At 38.4% G+C, this 22,812-nt stretch overlaps 1 protein-coding gene across 1 annotated transcript in view; it reads right to left on the bottom strand.

Annotated features, from left to right (window-relative positions):
- Positions 1–8,778: 8,778 nt before the first annotated feature.
- The window catches only part of LOC139711228 (myelin regulatory factor-like), a 45,164-nt gene continuing 31,130 nt past the window's right edge, over positions 8,779–22,812 (bottom strand). Inside the window, exons 10-19 of the mRNA XM_071623146.1 lie at positions 22,482–22,683; positions 21,894–21,974; positions 20,407–20,526; positions 16,614–16,999; positions 15,439–15,609; positions 13,380–13,439; positions 12,160–12,239; positions 10,778–10,924; positions 9,872–10,099; positions 8,779–8,852 (exon numbers count right to left, since the gene is read on the bottom strand). Coding sequence (XP_071479247.1) covers positions 8,779–8,852; positions 9,872–10,099; positions 10,778–10,924; positions 12,160–12,239; positions 13,380–13,439; positions 15,439–15,609; positions 16,614–16,999; positions 20,407–20,526; positions 21,894–21,974; positions 22,482–22,683 — 1,549 coding nt within the window. The remainder of the gene's footprint in view (positions 8,853–9,871; positions 10,100–10,777; positions 10,925–12,159; positions 12,240–13,379; positions 13,440–15,438; positions 15,610–16,613; positions 17,000–20,406; positions 20,527–21,893; positions 21,975–22,481; positions 22,684–22,812) is intronic.

The raw sequence follows: 22,812 nt of genomic DNA, 5'->3' as shown, positions 1-22,812 counted from the left end.
GAGTGTTTATTAGTTTGCTGATAGAAAAGTGTTTTTGTGATAATGTTTTCTATACATGTTTTGAATTTCAGCACAAAAATCCCAGTTCAGCAAGTATCTTATGTTATGCAATAGAGAGAGAGAGAGAGCGAGAGAGAGACAAATCAAGAACCAAATTAGAACAAGGAAACGTTCAAACCTGTAGGCCCGAATTATCAAAGGAGGTTTAAATCCCCACCTGGTTTAAACACCCTCTTAAGGTTTTTCGAGTGTACGCGCACACTGAATGTGATCCAATTATGTATTTCTTATAAAGCGTGCACATGGGCAATATGCAGTTATTTATTCAGAGTTTAATATGCTTAGAAACCCCAGGAGATTGTTTAAACCTCATTTGTGAATTCCGGCTGTAGTGTTACTCTTGACACGTTCAGGAGAGCATCATAAAATGAAATGAGGCAATTGCAAAGCCATTTCATTGATGCCCTGATTCTGATTTTGTTCACAGATATTAGATTAGGTCCATAAAAGATTATGGCAATTTATCCTCACCTCATATCAATGGTAATTGCATATTAAGGGAGTGAAAAGTATAATGGATGCATTTTACATTGTATTTGCAGTCATTCAGTTTACAGTCATTGATAGATTGAACACAGTTTGAGTCGATAAGAAGGAAAATGTGTAATTGTATCAGTATCAAAATTTCCCTTTAATATGGAAGTTCAAATTTGCAAATACAATTACAGATGACGAAACACTGGTCTCTTTCCTATGCCATGTCAAAATCAGAGTTACCCAAGTTTTGGGTTTGGTGATTATCAGAAGCTTCTGAATGTTCAATTTATTTGGACTCTATGAAGCACCCATTTCTTTTGATCTTGTAAAACATTGCTAATTTGCATTCAAAAGTTTTGTTTTTATTTTAGAACCTCAATATGTTAACTCAACTCCTTTGGCTTTGCCGAGTTATCTGTAAATAAACCTTAATCAACGTGCCAAGTTAAAAAAATATTAAAGGGCTACAAGATCATACTACTGGAGTTGGCCTTTATTGTATGATCTGTAAAGGAACATGGTGTCAAACATGGGTTTTCTTTTCTTTTTACTGACACTGTATAGCATGCTATAGACATCAATACAAGTATAGCTTAATTATTGCATAGAAATGATGAATACAATTTAAATACATTAAACAACTGGGGACTCTATGCAGTTGAGGTTTAAATCATGAACATATTTTTAATTGAAAATGGTACAACATCCACATACTGGACATGATACTGCAATCACAAATTGACTGCAGTTTACGTGTTGACAGCTGATAGGACAGCTGATCTGTTGTACAGTTGATCAATTTGATTGCAGATCTCTTCTGCTTCTACGTGTAAGAGGTCAAAACTCGTTTGGTAATTCTTATGGTATGGATTATATAATTGTAAGCATTTCCCTTTGGTACAGTTGCAGTTAATTTATGAGAAAGCTTTACAGTTTGCCACCTTCCAGTTTTTGTGTGACTAAATGAAAGTTTTATGTTTTCTTTAGATATCCACTGTGAAGGATATATTCTGTTGTGGGAATCACATGCACATGAGACATTTTATTATTCTGATGGACTCAACAAATATGAGACATCCATTACTGTGTGGCTGAATGAGCACAATTTCGAGTCATTTATCAGCATTAACTCTATGTGTACAGAACTGTTATATGTGACCCAGCACCACAAAACAAACAAGAAGTCGCCAGACATGGATTTTTAGTTAAGAGTGGATTCTGAAAGAGCAGACTCTAAGCTTTAAAATGTATAACTCAATTCAAATGGACTCTCCTAACCTATCTAAATATTGGAAAGAAAGGACACACTCTGGAAAGAGTGAACTGAGAAAACAGGCTCTGAAGTACATGGTGTATTCAAGCGTTTAATCTTTACCAAGCTGTGCTAGGTGTGGGATGAAATGAACAAAATACAGGATGTTGACCACTGGAGCAACAACAATGAAGGGATTATCAGATTAAGGTGAAATTGAGCATGCTACATTAGTACATTCTGTACATGATTAATGTTAACTTTCAATGCAGTAGCAGCATTCTCTTCAAAGTTATTGGAGTTGAAAGTGAAGTGTATGGACAGGGTTTTTGAGAAATGGGAAGAGGGTTCTATGAAAAACAACTAATTACACTATTCCATCAAAAAGTGTTCGAGAAACACTGCTGAAAACACAAGTTCCCGTTTGTTTTATGATCCCAAACTTTGATATTAATATAGAAAAAGACTTGCTCTTTCAGAAAATATGAACAACTCAAGTATTGCTGAAGCATTCAACAATTTTTTCATATCTAATGCAACTAAAATTACAAAAGATCTGCAGAGGAATACTTCTCAAATGATATTAGATGAGGGCAAAGGCTTTGTTCCATCTCATTCTCAATTTAACTTAAATATGATAACGAGAGATTTTGTATTGAGACAGATAGAGCTTCTTGGCATAGATAAAGCAACCGGAGAAGATCACATCGGCTGCAAACTTTTAAAGATGACAAAGAATGTTATTGCAGAATCTCTTTGCGATATTATCAACAAATCCCTGTCTACGGGAATTGTTCCACGTGAATGGAAAAAGGCTCGGGTAGTACCAATATTTAAAGCAGGAGATATTTCTTCGTTGAATAACTACCGCCCCATTTCAATCTTACCAACAGTGAGTAAAATTATCGAAAGGACCGTACATCAACAACTGAGCGAATTCATGAATGCGAATGATTTACTACACCCTAATCAATCTGTTTTTAGACCATTTCATTCCACATCAACTGCTCTTGCAAAACTTTTGAATCAGTGGTCTTTGAATATAGATAATAATCAAATTTCTGGAGTTGCCTTCGTAGATCTTCGGAAGGCATTTGACACTGTAGATCATGACCTACTTTTTATAAATTAAAGTGTATAGGGTGTAACAAGACGACTGTATACAGATTGGTTCATATCCTATTTAAGTGACAGACAGCAAGTGACGCAATTCAAAGGAGCCAAGTCCCACCCTTCAACTATTAAATTGGGTGTACCTCAAGGGTCAATTCTTGGTCCCCTTTTATTTTCAATTTATGTCAACAGTCTACCCGAGTGTACTTCAGAAGGTGTTATAGATATGTATGATGACGATACGACCCTCACTGTCAGTGCTAATGACGCAACAGTTTTAGAAGAAAAGATAACTGTTGCACTAAATAAAGTAATGGGGTGAATTAAGAAAAATCGGCTCGTCCTTAACACTGACAAAACTTCTGTCATGATTATCGGCTCCCATGCTAATCTCGGGAAAATCGAAAATTTCAGTATTTCATTAGATGGTAGTCGGATTAAAAGAGTTCAGTTCACTAAATGTTTAGGTGTTTTAATAGATGAAGAACTGAAATGGTCTAAACAAATCGAAAATGTATGTAAATGTACCCAAAGAAGTGTCTGCATGATAAAGAGAGCAAAGGCCTTTTTGCCCCAACAATCCCTAAAATTACTTTATAATAGTCTAATGTTACCACAATTTGATTACTGTTCTGTTGTTTGGTCAAACAGATTTCAATCCCATACAACTAAACTAGAGAAAATTCAAAAGAGGGCAGCAAGAATAATTTTGGACAAACCATATGACACACCGTCGGCTGATTTATTCAAAAGTCTTAAATGGATGACACTAGACAAACGTTTTGATTTCAGCCGCGTTATGATGATGTATAAATGCGTCCATAACTTAGCACCTTCGTACCTTCAGGTGCACGTAGTTAAGCCTAGTGATGTACATGAACATCATACAAGGCTGATAGACAGTGGAAATCTACGTGTTCCAAGATTTCGCTCTGATTGTCACAAGTGCATTCCAATTGTATCTTCTTTACTTGAATGGAACAGGCTAGATTATTCAATTAGATCAGCTTCTTCCATATATTCATTTAAGAGATTGTTTAAGCAAAGTTGCTATTTGTAAGTAACACACGAAATTCATTCTGGGCTTTATCATTCCTGTATAATAGCGTTTTAGTTGTTATTTTGGCATTCTGGTGAACTCTTGCTGTGGCATGTATTTTTTTATGTTACTTTGCAATGTACAGTATGCTGGTAAGTATCTACACTGTATATGTCATCTTCTGTATATACGTTTTGCTATGTAATGTACATATGTTCATCAATATTATTCAGGGCTCCATGGAAGACCACTATTTATTAGTGAATGGACTACCCTGACAAAAGATTAGACATAAATAAATAAATAAATAAATAAATAAATAAATAAATAAATAAATAAATAAGATTGGTTAGGTTGACCCATTTCAGCTATTTTCAGGCCTCACACAAAATCACTATGTGCGACTTTTTGTTCGTTTTGTGGTGCACGATCACATATGAAGAACCTTTATTTTCTTTTTCAATTCATCCTCTGTCAGCCTAAGACAAGGATTTGTACATAATTTAATGAAGATTGCTAATAATGATGCATGGGTGTGGTTGTGTGTGTGTGTGTATATACTTTAAACTATTAAAGTGATGACTTTGTAATGTGTGTGTGTATACTTTTAAACTATTAAAGTGATGACTTTGTAATGTGTGTATGTGTGTATATATATATACTTTTAAATTATTAAAGGGACTGTACAGTACTGGTTGAGGTAGGGATTCATGTTTTGAACATTCCTAAGTGAGATAATGAAAAGCCTCTTATGAAATATGAAAGAGCATGTAATTTTAAGAAGGATTCAACGTTTATTTGATGAAAATTGTAGTCAAATGGCTGAGATATCCCCAAAAGTGCTAATAATAAAAGGCGTCATGCCCCAACTTTATTAGTATCTCTTTGTTTCACCTTGTTTTTTGGATATCTCAGCCATTTCAAAACCGATTTTCATCGAATAAACTTTTGATACCCCTTAGAACTGCATGTTCTTTGACATCTGATAGAGTGCTTTCTGAATATCTCACAAAACGTTAAAAGCTAAATCTTCACCTCGACCAGAACTGTACACACCCTTTAAAGTGATGACTTTGTAATGTGTGTGTGTGTGTATACTTTTAAACCATTAAAGTGATGACTTTGTAATGTGGGTGTGTATACTTTTAAACTATTAAAGTGATGACATTGTAATGTGTGTGTGTGTATACTTTTAAACCATTAAAGTGATGACTTTGTAATGTGTGTGTGTATACTTTTAAACTATTAAGGTGATGACTTTGTAATGTGTGTGTATACTTTCAAACTATTAAAGTGATGACTTTGTAATGTGTGTGTGTGTGTGTGTATACTTTTAAACTATTAAAGTGATGACTTTGTAATGTGTGTGTATACTTTTAATCTATTAAAGTGATGACTTTGTAATGTGTGTGTGTGTATGTGTATACTTTTAAACCATTAAAGTGATGACTTGGTAATGTGTGTGTGTATACTTTCAAACTATTAAAGTGATGACTTTGTAATGTGTGTATATGTGTATACTTTTAAATTATTAAAGTGATGACTTTGTAATGTGTGTGTATACTTTTAATCTATTAAAGTGATGACTTTGTAATGTGTGTGTGTGTGTATACTTTTAAATTATTGAAGTGATGACTTTGTAATGTGTGTGTGTATACTTTTAAACTATTAAGGTGATGACTTTGTAATGTGTGTGTGTATACTTTCAAACTATTAAAGTGATGACTTTGTAATGTGTGTGTGTGTGTATACTTTTAAATTATTAAAGTGATGACTGTAATGTGTGTGTATACTTTTAATCTATTAAAGTGATGACTTTGTAATGTGTGTGCGTGTGTATACTTTTAAATTATTGAAGTGATGACTTTGTAATGTGTGTGTGTTTTTGTGTACTTTTAAACCATTAAAGTGATGACTTTGTAATGTGTGTGTGTATACTTTTAAATTATTGAAGTGATGACTTTGTAATGTGTGTGTGTTTTTGTGTACTTTTAAACCATTAAAGTGATGACTTTGTAATGTGTGTGTATACTTTTAAACAATTAAAGTGATGACTTTGTAATGTGTGTGTGTATATACTTTTAAACTATTAAAGTGATGACTTTGTAATGTGTGTGTATACTTTTAAACTATTAAAGTGATGACTTTGTAATGTGTGTGTGTATACTTTCAAACTATTAAAGTGATGACTTTGTAATGTGTGTGTGTATACTTTTAAACTATTAAAGTGATGACTTTGTAATGTGTGTGTATACTTTTAATCTATTAAAGTGATGACTTTGTAATGTGTGTGTGTGTATGTGTATACTTTTAAACCATTAAAGTGATGACTTTGTAATGTGTGTGTGTATACTTTTAAACTATTAAAGTGATGACTTTGTAATGTGTGTGTGTATACTTTTAAACTATTAAAGTGATGACTTTGTAATGTGTGTGTATACTTTTAAACTATTAAAGTTATGACTTTGTAATGTGTGTGTGTATATATATATATATACTTTTAAACCATTAAAGTGATGACTTTGTAATGTGTATGTATGTATACTTTTAAACTATTAAAGTGATGACTTTGGAATACATATAAACTTTTTGTTTGTATGTTTATGTACGTGTATGCATGGTTTTGGAATGTAAGAGTGGTGATTTTGTACAAGAAGATTGCAAATGATGGTGTGTGTGAGTGTGTGAGTATATATACATATATGATTGCACATGTTTACAGTCATAATCATGTGCAATTCACCCTTTGATCAATCAAGCAAAGTTTATGTATGACAATGTCACATAAAGGCTTTATGTTTGTGTGTTTATGTATGCATGGTTTTGAAATGTAAGAGTGGTGATATTGTACAAGAAGATTGCAAATAATGGAATGTATGTGTGTGTATACTTTTAAACTGTTAATGTGTTGACATTCTAATACATAGAAACTTTTAAAGGGATTGTATAGTTTTGGTCGTTCTAATACATAGAAACTTTCAAAGGGATTGTATAGTTTTGGTCGAGACCTTATTTCAGGTTTCTAATTTTTCTTTTTTTGTTCTTTGTGAGATAATGAGAAACCTCTTAAAATATTAACATATATTAAAATATGAAAAAGCATGTAATTCCATGAGGAATTCAACGTTTTTTTGATGAAAATTGGTTTTGAAATGGCCGAGATATTTAATACAAAACACTTCTAATAAAGTGTGTGACACACGTTTTTACAATCACTTTGTTTTACTTTGTTTTTTTAATCAAATGAATTGTAAATTCCTCTCAGAATTTTATGTTCCGTACTATTTCATAAGTGGTTTCTTGGTATCTCGCAAAAAGTTTTAAAAAGTCACCATATTTGGTTAGAATTGGGTTAAGGGTGTGGGAGTGGCAATTGAAAATGTGGTAGGGGATAAAATGTGCCCCTCTCCCCTCCCGGGCTTTATAGAGTTCAGCAAATGAAGACATAAACGGGTCCAACGAGTGTGTAATCATTTGTGACATAGCGCGATTGGCACATTCCAACTGAGGACACACAAACCTTACGCGATTGACACATTCCAACTGAGGACACACAAACCTTACGCGATTGGCTCATTCCAACTGAGGACACACAAACCTTACGCGATTGACACATTCCAACTGAGGACACACAAACCTTACGCGATTGACACATTCCAACTGAGGACACACAAACCTTACGCGATTGACACATTCCAACTGAGGACACACAAACCTTACGCGATTGGCTCATTCCAACTGAGGACACACAAACTTTACGCGATTGACACATTCCAACTGAGGACACACAAACCTTACGCGATTGACACATTCCAACTGAGGACACATTCCAACTGAGGACACACAAACCTTACGCGATTGGCTCATTCCAACTGAGGACACACAAACCTTACGCGATTGACACATTCCAACTGAGGACACACAAACCTTACGCGATTGACACATTCCAACTGAGGACACACAAACCTTACGCGATTGACACATTCCAACTGAGGACACACAAACCTTACGCGATTGACACATTCCAACTGAGGACACACAAACCTTACGCGATTGACACATTCCAACTGAGGACACACAAACCTTACGCGATTGGCTCATTCCAACTGAGGACACACAAACTTTACGCGATTGACACATTCCAACTGAGGACACACAAACCTTACGCGATTGACACATTCCAACTGAGCACACACAAACCTTACGCGATTGACACATTCCAACTGAGCACACACATGCCTTACGCACCTTACGCACCAAAATAACGGTCAGTCACCGTTTGTATAGTATATGGGCAGGTTCAATGAAATAAGGAAAATCAAGCCTTTTTTAATTAAAACTTATCTCTTTTTTTAATTGATTGTCAAAAATATCTCATTTCGGATATGTTTTATGGATAAAAACATAATCTGATTCAGTCACCACTTGAATAGTTTTTATGCATTGTCACCACTTGTAATGCGTGCACACGTATGTGTGTGTGTGTGTGTGTGTGTGTGTGTGTGTGTGTGTGTGTGTGTGTGTGTAAAGTTATTCCACACTTCAGTGCTCTAACTGTAAAAGAACAATCTCAATATGAAGAGATGGATAAACTGGTACAGTCCGAAAACGTTTATCAGAAGAGCGGCTATTTCTTGTAGGTATGTGTGGAGTAATAGTAGAGGGGATTTACCTATTCATAACTCTAAAACATAAAAGAACAAAATTTCATACACAATTTTCATAGCTACACATAAACGTAGCAGGCGATTCACATTCATGACACACATTCTGTTCTAATATCAGAATAACAGCTTTCCAAATTTGACAAGCTTGTAATAACTGATGGCTTTTGAACTTACCCTGATGGTGATGCACAATCTCCCACTACACTCTGCGTGTCATCCAGAACAATTGATGTAATGTCTACATCTGTGGGTACGAAAGGTTACACAAGGAAAATGCATGAGTTGATCGACCATTCTGTGTATTCAACATCCACAACCAGTCAGTGGACAAACACCATCAGTGATATGCATATTGCATATGGAAATAAACTTCAAGATTTCTTAAAGGGATGGCACGATAATGAGAAAGCACTTCGTAAATATGAAATATGAAAGAAAGGACCATTCTATTAAATAGGAATTCAGTTTACTTTTTTCATGAAATCCGGTTTTGAAATGGTAGAGATATCCAAAAAATCAAAGTGGTCCTAATGAATGATGGGTCCCAACTTTTATTAGGAACACTTTGATTTTGGATACCTCAGCCATTTCAAAACCAATTTTCATCAAATACACTTATGATTTCCTTTGGAAATTGTATTTTCTTTTATATTTCATGAGCAATTTCTCATTATATTACCCCCCCCCCCATCCCCCAAAATAAATTCTGAAGCCCAATCTCAACCAAAATTATATAATCCCTTTTAGACTTAATGGTTACATGAATTGGTAACTTTTTTATTTATGCCCAAAAGTGTTGCCTCACAACTGCATTGGGTATCAGAATGGAAGTGTTGACTATATGAACAAATTCCACAATCACAAATAAATAAGCAGATTTGTAGACTTTACCCTACATTCTGCAGGCACGAGAGAGTCACAGTGTAAAAAGATACCATTTGACACAGATATTCTCACACATTTCCATATGCCTAATGGCCAAATTAAAGTTGGTGCGTAAATCAAAAAATAAGTCATCAATTTAGAGATAAAAAAGTTTGATTTTCTAAATCTATCATAATGTATATAACTGTAATAATGCTATACACATTTTCCATTCTCTCTGTAGACTCTATATCTCCTAAACAATCTTTGAAAGTGAAGTATGCTTCAAACAGAATCAGCTCGCAAAGAACAAAGTTGCTACTGACTCTACCATGCAGCACCATGACACTGAATACTAAACAAGACTGGGAAATGTAGCCCGAGTTCCTGGTATCTCACCGACTTTGGTCATCCTCTTGTTTCGGAGGAGCGTGGCCAGATGGCGACGACGGCGAGACTGGATGGCGACAGAGTCCAGGTCGCTCTCCATCCCAGTGCTCATGTTGCCCCTCACCGGCATGTCCCCTGGCTCCCCGGGGGATGGTGCCGACCCCCCTGAGACGGAACTCGCTGACGTGACAGTGTCGGAGGGCACCTCCGCCATTGGTCGGACAACAGGCAGGACGACTGGATATGTACCAGCAATCATTCCCAGTGCCAAGAGAGGTTTATTTGTTGTTGTGTTGTTGTTTGTCAGTAAGTGCAGTGAGTGAGGGTAAAGCAAAGGGATGGGGCGGGGAAGGGTAATGTGAGTTGGTATGGTTGGGGTGGAAAAAAATTGAAATCCATTAATTACAAGGTTTTATTAGGGTACAAGTTAATCTGAATTGGTACTTCATCTTGAAATTTACAGTACAAGGTTCTCAACAGAATGTTCAAAGAATTGGATGAGTCACTAAAACAAACACAATAAATGTTTACAATACAGAAAAGTTCATGGAGTTAAAAAATAAAACGGGGGGGGGGGGGGGGGGGGTCTTCTATTTGCATCTTTACTGGATTGTATATAACTGCTTTTATTTGGTTCCAGAATTTCTAAACATCTCTGAATTGCTTCATTTATAGATGATTTTTAAAGTGGCAACCCAATGTACAATATATCAAGTTTTTTATTACTCTCAAATTGGTAACCTTTACATCTTTGATTTCATCCATATTTCATAAAACTAACCAGGTCCATGTACTCCGTTTTTTTCAGAGCAATATAGGCAATGACAGTCAGAGGTGCAAATCTCAAGACAATTTGATTATTTATGAAGGACATATCTGACAGGATTGAATGGGTTTAAAGGGAAACACTCTTACCTGAGGGTTTGTATGTCGAATTGAGCGTGGGGATACTGGAGATCTCCATGGGTAAGTTGCCCAGTGAAGAGACATCGCAGCAGTACACCTTACACCCATCACCTGTGCAGACGCTCGGCGTTACCACGGGAACGTCTGGGTCGATGTCTAGACGGGAGGGAATGCATCAAATTTCGCAGGTTGAATTCATGACAAGATAGTAGATGAAGGCTGGCCAAACAAACCTCATAGGCCCGAATGCATGACGGTGGTTCAAACTTGGACCATGGTCTATAATAAGCGTGAAATAGGCATACCTTTGACATGCGTGTATCAACAACACGCATTTGTTACTGGATGTCTGTTGGTGTACACAATCTGTCAATCGTATTTACACAGAAGAAATTTGCATAAACCATGGTCTGAATTTAAGCCACTTTGTTGGAATTCTGGCCATAGTGTTGTCAGTCAGGGGCCAGATATAGAGCACTCTAATATGCAAATGGTGCATGGGTTTGAGTGTGTGCTTCATGGACTTGAACTACTTTCCATAATGAATATTTCCGCACCTCTCTCGACCAATGAGGCTGCAGAGATTTCTCCATCCATTCTATAACATTTACTGATTAAAGTCGTTCATGTCAGCTGACCGTATCAGTCACATGATACAGGCAGAAGACCCAGTTTGACATCAATCCTAGAAGGATTCAGTGATGTGGGTGTCTTATCAAAAATCATGGAAAAGAGGCATCAAATCGAAACGCTGAAATAGGCCATAATCTGTTCATGAGAAATATTGAAATGTTAGTTCCTTCATTATTCTAAATTTATCCTATATCTTGGAGTTTTTTTGTTTTTGTTTTTCAAGTGAGACAGGGCAATGAGTCAATGTATGTCAAATGATGCAAATTGTCTGTTCTCTTCTCTTTCTTTCTTTATGCTACTGCTGTAAATGTATTTGGCTGTATGATAAACCCGACTCAATTTCTCATTAATTATAATAATAATTATTATTATTTCCTTTTATATAGCACATGATAATCTAAAAGACTCCCTATGTGCCTTACAAAACTTTCATTTTATACATTAAAAAAAAATAAGTTTCCACAGATTTTACAAATTGCTTTGAATCTGTCTCTGCCCTACATGTAAGTCTGTCTGGCAGCCTATTCCACAAAATGGGTGTTGCAACAGCAAAACAACAATATCCATGTGAAGAGGTGGCTGAAAATGGTACATAATCAGTCTAATTCAACACAGGACAAAGCTCACTGAAACATCTGCAGAGAATCTGTGAGGGGAAGTACTGGAGTGCGCAGACCCAAAGCTTCACAGCTGCTCTTCTCTGAGTAACGGTCACTACCGGTCACTTTTAATAGGCAGATTTGGCAATGTTTACTCACCTTTCTTGGCAGTGGAAGAGCCTCCCGTGGTGGACGCTTTAGAAGTCGCGGTGAGGGAACTCGTCACTGTTGTGAGAGCACTGTTTGCACATAATGTAGACGAAGTTATAGCATGAAAATATGTCTTCAGAAGATGTTTTCATTTATCATGTCAAGGAAAAGTGTCATAAATGACTGCAAACAGCACGTTTCAATACACACACGACAAGGAAAAAGAGAAATAACTGAGATTTTCCGAAGATCAAAAATGTCACTTCCTTTCTACTGTTCAAGAAGTACTGTATATGCCATATATTTCGCGAGTCTCAATTTTTGCGAATCATGAATTCCTGACAATTTCGCGAGTGGTTAAATTCGCGATCGCAGAGTCCTGTAATGGAGGGAGAAATATACATGCGTACATCACATTCACACCGGGATCAGATTCAATATTTTCGCGTGTCTTTGATTTCGCGAATAGCGCCAGACTCGCGAAATTCGCGAAAACCAAACCCCGTGAAATATTTGGCGTATACAGTAATCAGCAGTCCAGCATACTGTACCTTGTTATTCAAAACACAAGCTGTGCAAAGTAAATATTTTGGACCTAAATACTGCTGCCATCAAAACAGAGGTCTGGATCAAAAATAAAGGGACATTGCATGCATGGAAGGCCTCATTGTAGCTCAGTTCACGGCAATACATTTGAAATCTGCTCAAAGATTACTTTTGTCTTGCACGAACATATTATTGAAAGATCATTTAAACCTTTGAACATATCAGCATCAAATTCCAATGCCCTCACAAATGGCCATGCTTACAATGGACACTGCAATGTCCCCCAAAACGGTCTGGGCTACTCTAACTGCTTGATATCAAAAACTGGAATTTTCCAAGGGCCTTTAATGCTTCTGCTGAGCCTCTTCACAGGGTCAGGGTGATCAACTGCTTTCTACCAAATTAATTCTTTCTGCTTTAGGTGATGGCTGGAAGGACATGACAGGGGCAGATCCAGGAATTCCGTAATGAGGGGGCGCGTTTACAAAATTAAAGGGGGGGCGCATGCACCCCTCCCCCATTTTTTTTCTTTTTATTTATTTTGTTTCAACAAAAAAATAAAGGGCGGGGGGGGGGGGGGGGGGGGGTGTGCGCCGGTTGCGGTCCTCCCTGGATCCGCCCCTGCATGAGCTACAAACAACGCTTGATGGGGTCTTGTTGGGACGGTGCCTTCTCACACTTACTCAGTCTGTGGGAGATTGTTGTTCCTCTCCATGATGTACAGTGTGGCGATTGCTGCAAAGCTATTTTAGTTGAGAAGAAAGGGAAGAGAGAGAGAGAGAGAGATCTTGAGAATCTACTGTAATTATTACATCAAAATACTAGATAAGTTTAAATACAGAAAACACGAGCAAACACAGACAAAAACTAGAAATGTCGCTACAGCGACTGGTTATACCCCCGCCAAACAACATTTCATAAGCTTTGGTCAAAAAACTGAGGAAGTAGTTAAATCCGCAAGATCTTTCCTTGATCTTCTGCCATTAATATGCCGTTACCATGGCAACGTACTTTCGGGTACTGTCGAAAAATGCGTCTTGCACATCTACAACCAAAGGCACACATCTGTACCAAATTTCATGGAAATTGGGCAAAAACTGAGGAAGTAGTTTGCAACACAAAATTTTCCATCATTTTGGCTCATAATATGTGAGCTGTTACCATGGCAACATACTTTTTGTCACTGTCAAGAAATGTGTCATGCTGACCTATATCCTAAGACAAACATTCAATATGAATTCCATGAGAATTGGAAGAACACTGATGAAGCAGTTTTGCCATGAAGCATTTTGCCCTATATTTTACCAATAACATGCCGTTACCATGGCAACGCACTTTTTGCCACTGCGGAAATGTGTCTTGCACATTAACATATTCAGATGAACATCTGTACCTAATTTCATAAAAATTGATCAAAAACTGTGGGAGTTCGCGACGCAAGATTTGTGCCCATTTTTGCCCATAATATGCCGTTACCATGGCAACATACTTTTGGGTACTGTCAAAAAATACGTCTTGCACATCTACAACCCAAGGCACACATCTGTGCCAAGTTTTATGGGAATCGGTTGAAAACTGAGGAAGTAGTTCGCGACGCAAGATTTGCAACGGACCGACCGCCCGCCCGACCGCCCGACCGCCCGACCGCCCGACCGACCGCCCGACCGCCCGACCGACCGTCCGCTGATTCCTATATACCCCCTTCAAACTTCGTTTGGCGGGGGTATAACAAAAAGAGATATAAAGGGTTGCTTGTGGGTATAAGATGTTGGCAAGACAGATACACATGGACATCAATGTGACCACTATCAACATAAGGGAAATCATTTTTTTCAGCTACCTCTCTTTCACTACTTTGTGGTGACCATATATAACCATTGTGGTTGTTCTATGATACTGGTACTTGGCATTTTTTTGTTCATCTGCCACATCACATTCTTACTTGACTGGCCAAAATAAAAACTTATTAAAACTAAAATCAAATGTTACCTGCAAATCAATCCTGAAACAATCTGATGAAGCCTAACTTCAATGCAGTCAAAATATGACAGATCTGACTAGCATTCATCCTTATAACATTTGATTCAAAACTTATCTCTACAGTTGATAGAGCCTCACTAAATGAATACACACATCACACTGCTTACTGGCCATGAACAACGCTTTGCTATAAAGTTGGGTTCCCTCTGCTATGGTATCTTCAAAACAAAACAAAAGCAAAAACATGCTTTTGAGAGGATTAACACTTTGTGTGCTTTGAGTGTTGATTGGAACAGAAAACCTGACAGCGTTGTACACACTGTGCCATGTTCCTGGCAAAGAAAGGGTTAAAGGGTGTGTACAGTTCTGGTTGAGGTGAGGATTTTTAGCTTTTAACATTCTGCGAGATATTCAGACACCACTCTATGAGATGTCAAAGAGCATGCGATTCTATGGGGTATCAAAAGTTTACATGTATTTGATGAAAATCGGTTTGAAATGGCTAAGATATCCAAAAACAAGGTGAAACAAAGAGATCCTAATAAAAGCTGTCACCTTTTATTACTATCATTTTTTGGATATCTCAGGAATCTGAACACCAATTTTCATCAAATAAACATTGAATCCTTCTTAAAATTACATGCTCTTTCATATTTCATTAGAGGTTTCTCATTATTTCACTGAGGAATGTTCAACACATGAATTCCGAACCTCAACCAGGACTGTACAGTCCCTTTAAGACTGGGAGTGGCAATATCTCACCAGAAGAGCATGATCAAGACGAGGGCGACAATCAGCATCTGCATGGATCGAGGCGAGAGGCAGTAGCCGATGTCCTGCTGACCTTTGCCCTTTTCACAGCTGCTGCCATTTTTGCCGGAGCCGGAGCTCTTCCCTTTGGTGCTACCTTTGGACTTATTGCTTCCGTTACGACTGCAAGTGGGATAACAAAAAAAAAAGAAAAAAGAATTCAAAGAAAAGTGGATTTTACATGCTGGTATACATAGTGGAAAATGTATGTACAAACATGTCTTAATGGACATGTATGTATGTATACGTATTTCTGCATGAATGAGTATTATAATGTAAGTACATGTACGTACATGACTGAGTGTTTATGTTTCGAGGAAGGTATGATATGCATAGATTCAGAGACAGGTGAAATAATGTCCATGTTTATGCCATATATTTCGCAGGGGTTTCATTTTTGTGGATTTCGCAAGTTGGGTGCTATTTGCCAATTTCAAAACACACTAAACTATGAATTCTGATCCTGCCAAGGATGATTCCACAATACACCATGTATCTTTTTGTTTCATTACTTCTTTTTTTTAATGTTAGTGCAGTTCTGAGTGGTTCCTTTCATGACCACACTCACTCAGATCAAAGAAAGAATACATGGTGTACCGTGAAACCACCCACCCCTAAATGTCCATGAATACAATTCTCGGTATCGCCAATGTGGAGAAAATTTCTGCACACGCTGAAAAATCCTGTCACAGATGCACAGTGGGATTCCTTGGTGCCCTTGTTCGCTTCCAGTTGTCTCACACGAGTCGCATTTCCCACACGATTCAATGGAGTTATTTGTCTGCTTTTCTGTTGTTACCCCTTTTATTCTTGGCTATAATCTAGCTTTAAAAGAGTTGAAAGTTTCTAAGTTTTATTGATTTGCAGTCACTAGAGTCATGGTTCACTACTGCAAGGCTTCAATGGAAAGCAAAGAAATCTTCAACGAAAAATACCTCTGGAGAAAGGCAGAGTGTGATCTGAGTGCATGTGCAGCCAAAACCAGGGCAAGTTTGTCCCCTGAGCTATCCCATAATGCATCTAAAACGCTGCTCTGCGCACGGCACCTAGGTATTGGCGATACCGAGAATTGTATGTAGCAGGTTTTGCAGAGATGAATGGTTGTCCATTACAAGACCGGTGCTTACCTGAGGGTGCCAATACTGGTGTTCGACTTGAGACTGTCGATGCGCTTCAACTTGGACAGCTTCTGGTTCATTTTCTCCAGCTCGTCAATGCGCGTCTCCAGGTTGTCCGTCAGCCGGACCAACTCCTTGACCGCGCCCACGTTCTCCATGTAGATGCGGTCCTTGTTGACTACCAGGAAGTGTTCGATCTTGGCCCCGTTGGGCAGGTGGACGGTGCCGGTCTTCTGGACGGCGTCGGGCAGCACGTCCATCACCTCCTGTGCTATGACACCTGTCTCCAGCTGGTCGCACTGAGGCAGGCCGGCTTGCTCGGCGAAGGCCGGGATGTAGCGGTACCGCATCACCCGCATCTTACCGATGTTCTTCAGCTGTTCTCGGGGGTCCAGCTACAAAAAATCAAAAGGCAGCACATATTTTGGTTTAAGTCATCTCCCCCAAAACAATCTTAATATACAGGAAGTCCCCAAAAAAAAAAATTACAATTGGAATTTTGCATTGATAACACCCAATGTCACGATGTGACTGAGAGTGCGAGTGTGGAATGTGTGAGATTCCTTTGTTTAGGCAAGCCATCAGGTGGGAAATGGGGACAGCAGGCGTAAACAGAATAGAAATTTAGAATCGGGCAAGCCAGGTGGAGAGAAGTGGTTAGGGAGAAAGGACAGTGTGGAAGAAAGAGGGAGGCTCAGTGGAGTCAGGGTAGAATGGCTAATGTAGAAAGGGAGAGTTGGTAGGAGAGAATAGGTATTTAGTTAGGGGGAGATAGTTGGGATAGATAGGTTTAAAGCCAAAAGGAGGAATTAGTTGGAAAGAAAAGGGACATGTAATAAAAAGGGGAAAGCTAGTTGGAACCAGTTTAAGCTCAGTAGAGGGTGGAGTTATATTAGAGGCGACAAGGAAAGTAAATTTGGAGGGAAAAATCAGTTGGATCTGAACATCTGTCAGAGCAAGACATGCTCTTCTAACTCACTGGTGATAGGAGTAGAGAGGTAGCTGATCGGCCTACAACGCAGCGCTGCATTTCAGGCAGGAGAGTCATGGCACAGCAGCCCCACGCATTAGGGCAGGGCACGCGCAAGACATGCTGCAGGCACTGACAACAGCTGAAGTCTCCTCCTCACCATTACTTCAGGGTCTGAACACCAAATCAGACGTAAGTAGTTTTGTAGCTGTATTAAGTTGTTTTTGCAATATTCTGAGTTCGTCATTATTGTTATATATATATATATATATATATATTTGTATATAGAGATTTATGTTATGTTCGCTGGTTCACTATAATATGTGGATTAATGATGTTAAAGTAAAGATTATGTTGTATGTCAGATTGGATAATAAGGTTGTATAATGATGAAATAGGATTTGTTTTAGTTCGGCAAGAAGGCAGGCCAAGTCAGCAGGTGAATGTTATAGGTGGAATGTTTAAATTTACAGCGATATTTGTGGATACAGTATATTTTGTTTTTCTATGGTTTTATCAGGAAAATACAATCCAGGTTTTGTTGTTCATAACTAAAGTGAATGAAGTTAGAAGTTTGTTAAGTGATAAGTTAGAATGTAATTTTGGTTGCTGAAGGATTTAAAGGTTAGTTATAATGAGAAAGGGATATATGTTAAGAGAATACAGTTTAGCTGGTTTTTGATTGAGATAGTTTATATGAGATGATTTGTCATGTTTATATGTTAAGTGAGTTATGAGTATATACATGGCGATGGTTTATTTCTGTAGTATGTATATATAGGTCTGTTTGTCATGGTGGAAGTATACAGGAGCATTATTGGTTAAGTATAAGGAAGTATTGAACTGTGGTTCATGTTTGAGATTACCCTGTGAATATATAATGTTATGAGAGGTGGTTATAATATCCCCATATAGATCGACACCGACGAGCTGGGCTCGACGGAACCATCGTTATCTCGACGGCATAGCAAATACGCTCGGCGGAATCACCATCAGGTAACTCAACGGCATCATATTGACGGCATCACCATTAGCTCAACGGCATTTCGGTTAGCGTGAGGGCAATTCCCGCTACCCTGACAGAATTCCCGTACCTTGGTAGTCCTCCAGTGCAAGCGGTGGCATCTCGGTCGACACGACGACAACTCCCGCCAGCCGGACGACATCCTCGACATCGCGATTATCCAGGCAACTTCTGCATTACCGCACAGACTAGTTCACACCCCCCCCCCCCATTCCCGTCGGACAGTATACATTGAAACCACACGTGCGCACAGTAAAGTATTGAACCACAGGTATTTTATTCAACCCGGGTCTAGGATGTGTTTATAAGATTAGTCTAGGATGTGTTTACACCCCATGAGGAAAGGATTTATTAGCATATTATATTATCTCATTGGATTGCTCCTGAACGTTTCTATAATTTCTTTGGTGTAAATACGAACGCAGTTGTAATAGGTTTTTTTTTTTGTGGGAAAGTATTGTAAAAATATATTTTTTGTTCATGAAGTCTTGTTGGAAAAATAAATAGCATAAGAGCTGCATTTTTTGTTCAGTAAACTCACGAAGTGTTGAAGTGTATTAATTACAGTGTATCTCATAGCAGAACCAGACTTATCGTCAGTCGTAGATAAATACAGATCTTAGAGCTGACACCCAATATGATTAAACTGTCAAAATGCTACTTCAGAGTCTTAAAATATGACATCTTAGCTCTATTTTGCAGAAAACCCACATTCAATTTGGTTAAGCGGTCCCAGAGAAATGTGAATTTTTGTAAAACATGCCACGAGTCTGATTCTTCCAAGTTAAGCACTTGGATGCTCTTGGAACTGCATATTACTGTGTAAGCACAACAGACAGAACTTGGAGGGAAGAGATTTCTGACATGCTCTACAAAATTCATCATATCTCTTTGACCACTGAAGCAAATTGAATGGGGTTTTCTGTAAGATGTGCGCAATGAGTTATACTTTCATACCCTGAAATCGTATTTTGATTAACTATATTCAAAGTTATCATTGCGGAAGGTCCCGTTGTAATTTTTTTTGGGGACACACGGTAGAGAATGTAGGGCAGGCTCTTCTTGGAGCATTTCCATTGTTTGCCATCACATTGTATTCGTATTGAAATGAGAGGACTGGACAAACCTTCACAAATGAACAATTTTGGAGAAATATTTTCGGATGTCGAGTCCATCTAAGTCATGGTACATCGTGTGTCATTTCAGTGTGTCATGCCTGTCATGGTCGCTCATACAATGTCTTTCACATCATTTGAATACTTGGACAATTTACAGACTGCATTACTAAACGGTTTATGAATAACTTAACGAACTGACCAAAACCTGTATGAACATTCTCTAAAGTTGCTGCACTGAAACATGAGAGTTCTTGTAAGTCAGCTCTGAGTACCCATTTATGGTCGGATGGGGAATACATGAACATTGCTGAAGGAAGCAGCATACTTCCAATGAGTATGTACAAATAAACCTGCTACACTACAGTGAAGCTCACAGCTAAAGATATTAAAGGAACTCTGCCTTTACTGTAAGAACTCCATCATATGCCTAGTTGTCCTTGTCTCTGTCATAATGCATGCCATGCACTTCACACTCTGGGCAAGACAGTCAAGTGAGAATGCTCTAGGCTTGCTGTAAAATATTTGGCACAGGCTTACTGAATATTCTGACAGTGATAAGAGAAGCGCCATCTAGTGCATGACAATGTGGCACCTTTAATGTGATCTAGTGAGAAATACAATCTACAGGCTATCTTGAAACCTTGTAATTGACTTTGAAAATTCTTTTAGAATTCATGAAAAAGATCTCACCTCCTGGAAATCTTCCTTTGCCCTTTTGTCAGAGGGCTGCATCACATGACCTGTGACCTTCAGGTTGCCGTTGACAACCAGCGCCTCATCCGGCCTCTCAGTGTTGATGCCAACTCGTCCCTGCACAAGCAATTGTTGCATCAGAACTGTACAAGTTAGTCACTGACCTACAGACTGGACATGGGTTTACATATTGCCAACCATTACAGATGTCTCACACTAATTCTTACGAGTGTTTTCACTAGTGGGCAAGTTCACACTGCTACGAAAATATCTAGTAACACGATAGTAACACAACACTATATACTGTCATTAGAAAATGGCTTGATGTACCGCTTAACATCACACCTAAGATTTTGTAAGTAGTGTGTACACAATGACATGACATGACATTAACAGTTACTGAAACACGGAAATGTGAGTTACTTCAACTTCACTTGTTCTGTTACCATGCCGATCAATTACTGTATACGCCAACTTTTTAGCGAGCTTTTTATTTTCGCGAATTTTGTGAGTCAGGTGCTATTTGCGAAATTAAAGACACGCAAAAATAATGACTCTGATCCCCCGATATGAATGTGACGCACACCTATACATTTCTCCGTTCAGTACAGCACTCAATGCTCGCAAATTTAACCAATAGCCAAATTGTCGGGAAGTCCCGATTCGTGAAAATTTGCTAAATATATGGCGTATACAGTATGGGATCGTAATGACAAACACCTAAAGGAAGCACATCTACAACAAGTAATGTAGATCTTGCACTCTCTGCGGTAATACTTCCTTACTTTTGAATTATGAAGTAACATATCAATTGGGAGACTTATGATTTAGACTATAGGAGCAAGAGAAACAAGGAGAGGCATCCAGAGTTGTGTTCCAGGTTCATCTTGTCACTACCGTTCTCTGGTTTAGCTCACATGTAGTAGCATCACTGATCTGGAAGCAGGTAGCGAAAGGTTCAAATCCCCCAGTGGTTCCTCCCTTTCGCTTGGACTATCATCCTTTGTATCGATAAATTGTGATCATAAGTACAGAGAGCTAAAAGCATACATACATCACTGATCATAGCACCTTCTTTAACCCAACAGTAAGCCAGAGACTCCAACCGCAAGCACTTTCTGATTTGAAAATCCCCCTGCCTGAAACCCCTGGCAAACAGAGGCTCCAACTTTAATGTGTGCAAAGCGCACATCATGAGCACAAAGTTCCTTGCAGCCAGAGTCCAGGGCCCTTAAGCCGGCCCTGGAAGGTCTAGGGTTCCAGATGCTCTCTCGTGCTATCTCAGGCTTATTTTTCGACATACCATGACACTAAAGTAAGAGATCATTTCAAGTGGGAGACACAGAGCCAGGGCGGGAAAAATTGCATCTTAAGCTGGACAATGAGAGATTTGGCAATCTGGGCTTTCGGCGGGAGATCTCCCATCAAAAACGGGAGAGTTTGTATGTTAATCCGCAATACTGTAAAAAAATGGCGTATCTCACATTATGGAAGATGGAGTCCTGGTTTGATCCCTTCTGCCAGAAAACATCCACATCACTCTCAAACTGGCCCGGGTTGGATGCCTGCAGTCAATATAAAGATAGCCACATATTAGACAATTCTAACTGAAAAAAAAAATGAAGTACTAGAAGGTACCAATAATGCCTCCTGCACCCTTTGGGCAAAGGCATTAAAAACAACCTGCTCTACTGACAAGTTATATGAACAACATGTATAGATTTTACAATATAAAAGGGGGGAGGGAAACTTCATTTGTTTTTAATATGCTTCCAGTGATAATAAACTATAAAAGATATACTCTACCACCTCTGGTTACATCTTTGCCTGTTAAGTAATACTTGTGATAGAAGTGACAGATGGTTTCTATTTTCTTATATTCCACAGCATTAAAAAAAATGAAAACTGATTAAAATTGTCAGGTACAATTCCCACCAATATGAGTCTTTAATTCTTAGTCAACTTTGTCATAATGAATTCATGGTCATCAACTCATGGACAAATACATAAGCTAACAAAGGTCTGAAACACCTTGTAGGAGAGGACACAAGAATTCTGACATCTGTCATTACCCTGACGATGATTCTCTCGGAGACTTGTGACGCTACGGTGTAGATCTCGTTTCCAACGTGAGCCTGGATGGCGACGACCAACATGAAGTAGCGCTGGTCCGGGTTGGGCTTACCCTTCTTACGCATGTTGTTGGATGTCGTCTCGCTGAAGTGAAGCCGCCCTATGGTCGCCTTGACAACGTTATCCGGGATGATGTCAAGCCTGGAACCATTACAGAGGAGCAGGAAATGGTTTGAATGGACACAGATTCTATATTGTCATCTCTGAGTAGATCTGACAAAGATGGCATCTTGCTTTTCCAGGAACAAATTTGCATGAAGAAAGATCACT

This window comes from Diadema antillarum, unplaced genomic scaffold, assembly GCF_040938485.1.
Source record: "Diadema antillarum isolate AM-2024a unplaced genomic scaffold, OU_Dant_1.0 seq00001628_RagTag, whole genome shotgun sequence".
Taxonomy (NCBI): Eukaryota; Metazoa; Echinodermata; class Echinoidea; order Diadematoida; family Diadematidae; genus Diadema; species Diadema antillarum.
This window is presented reverse-complemented; position numbering and strand designations above follow the sequence as displayed.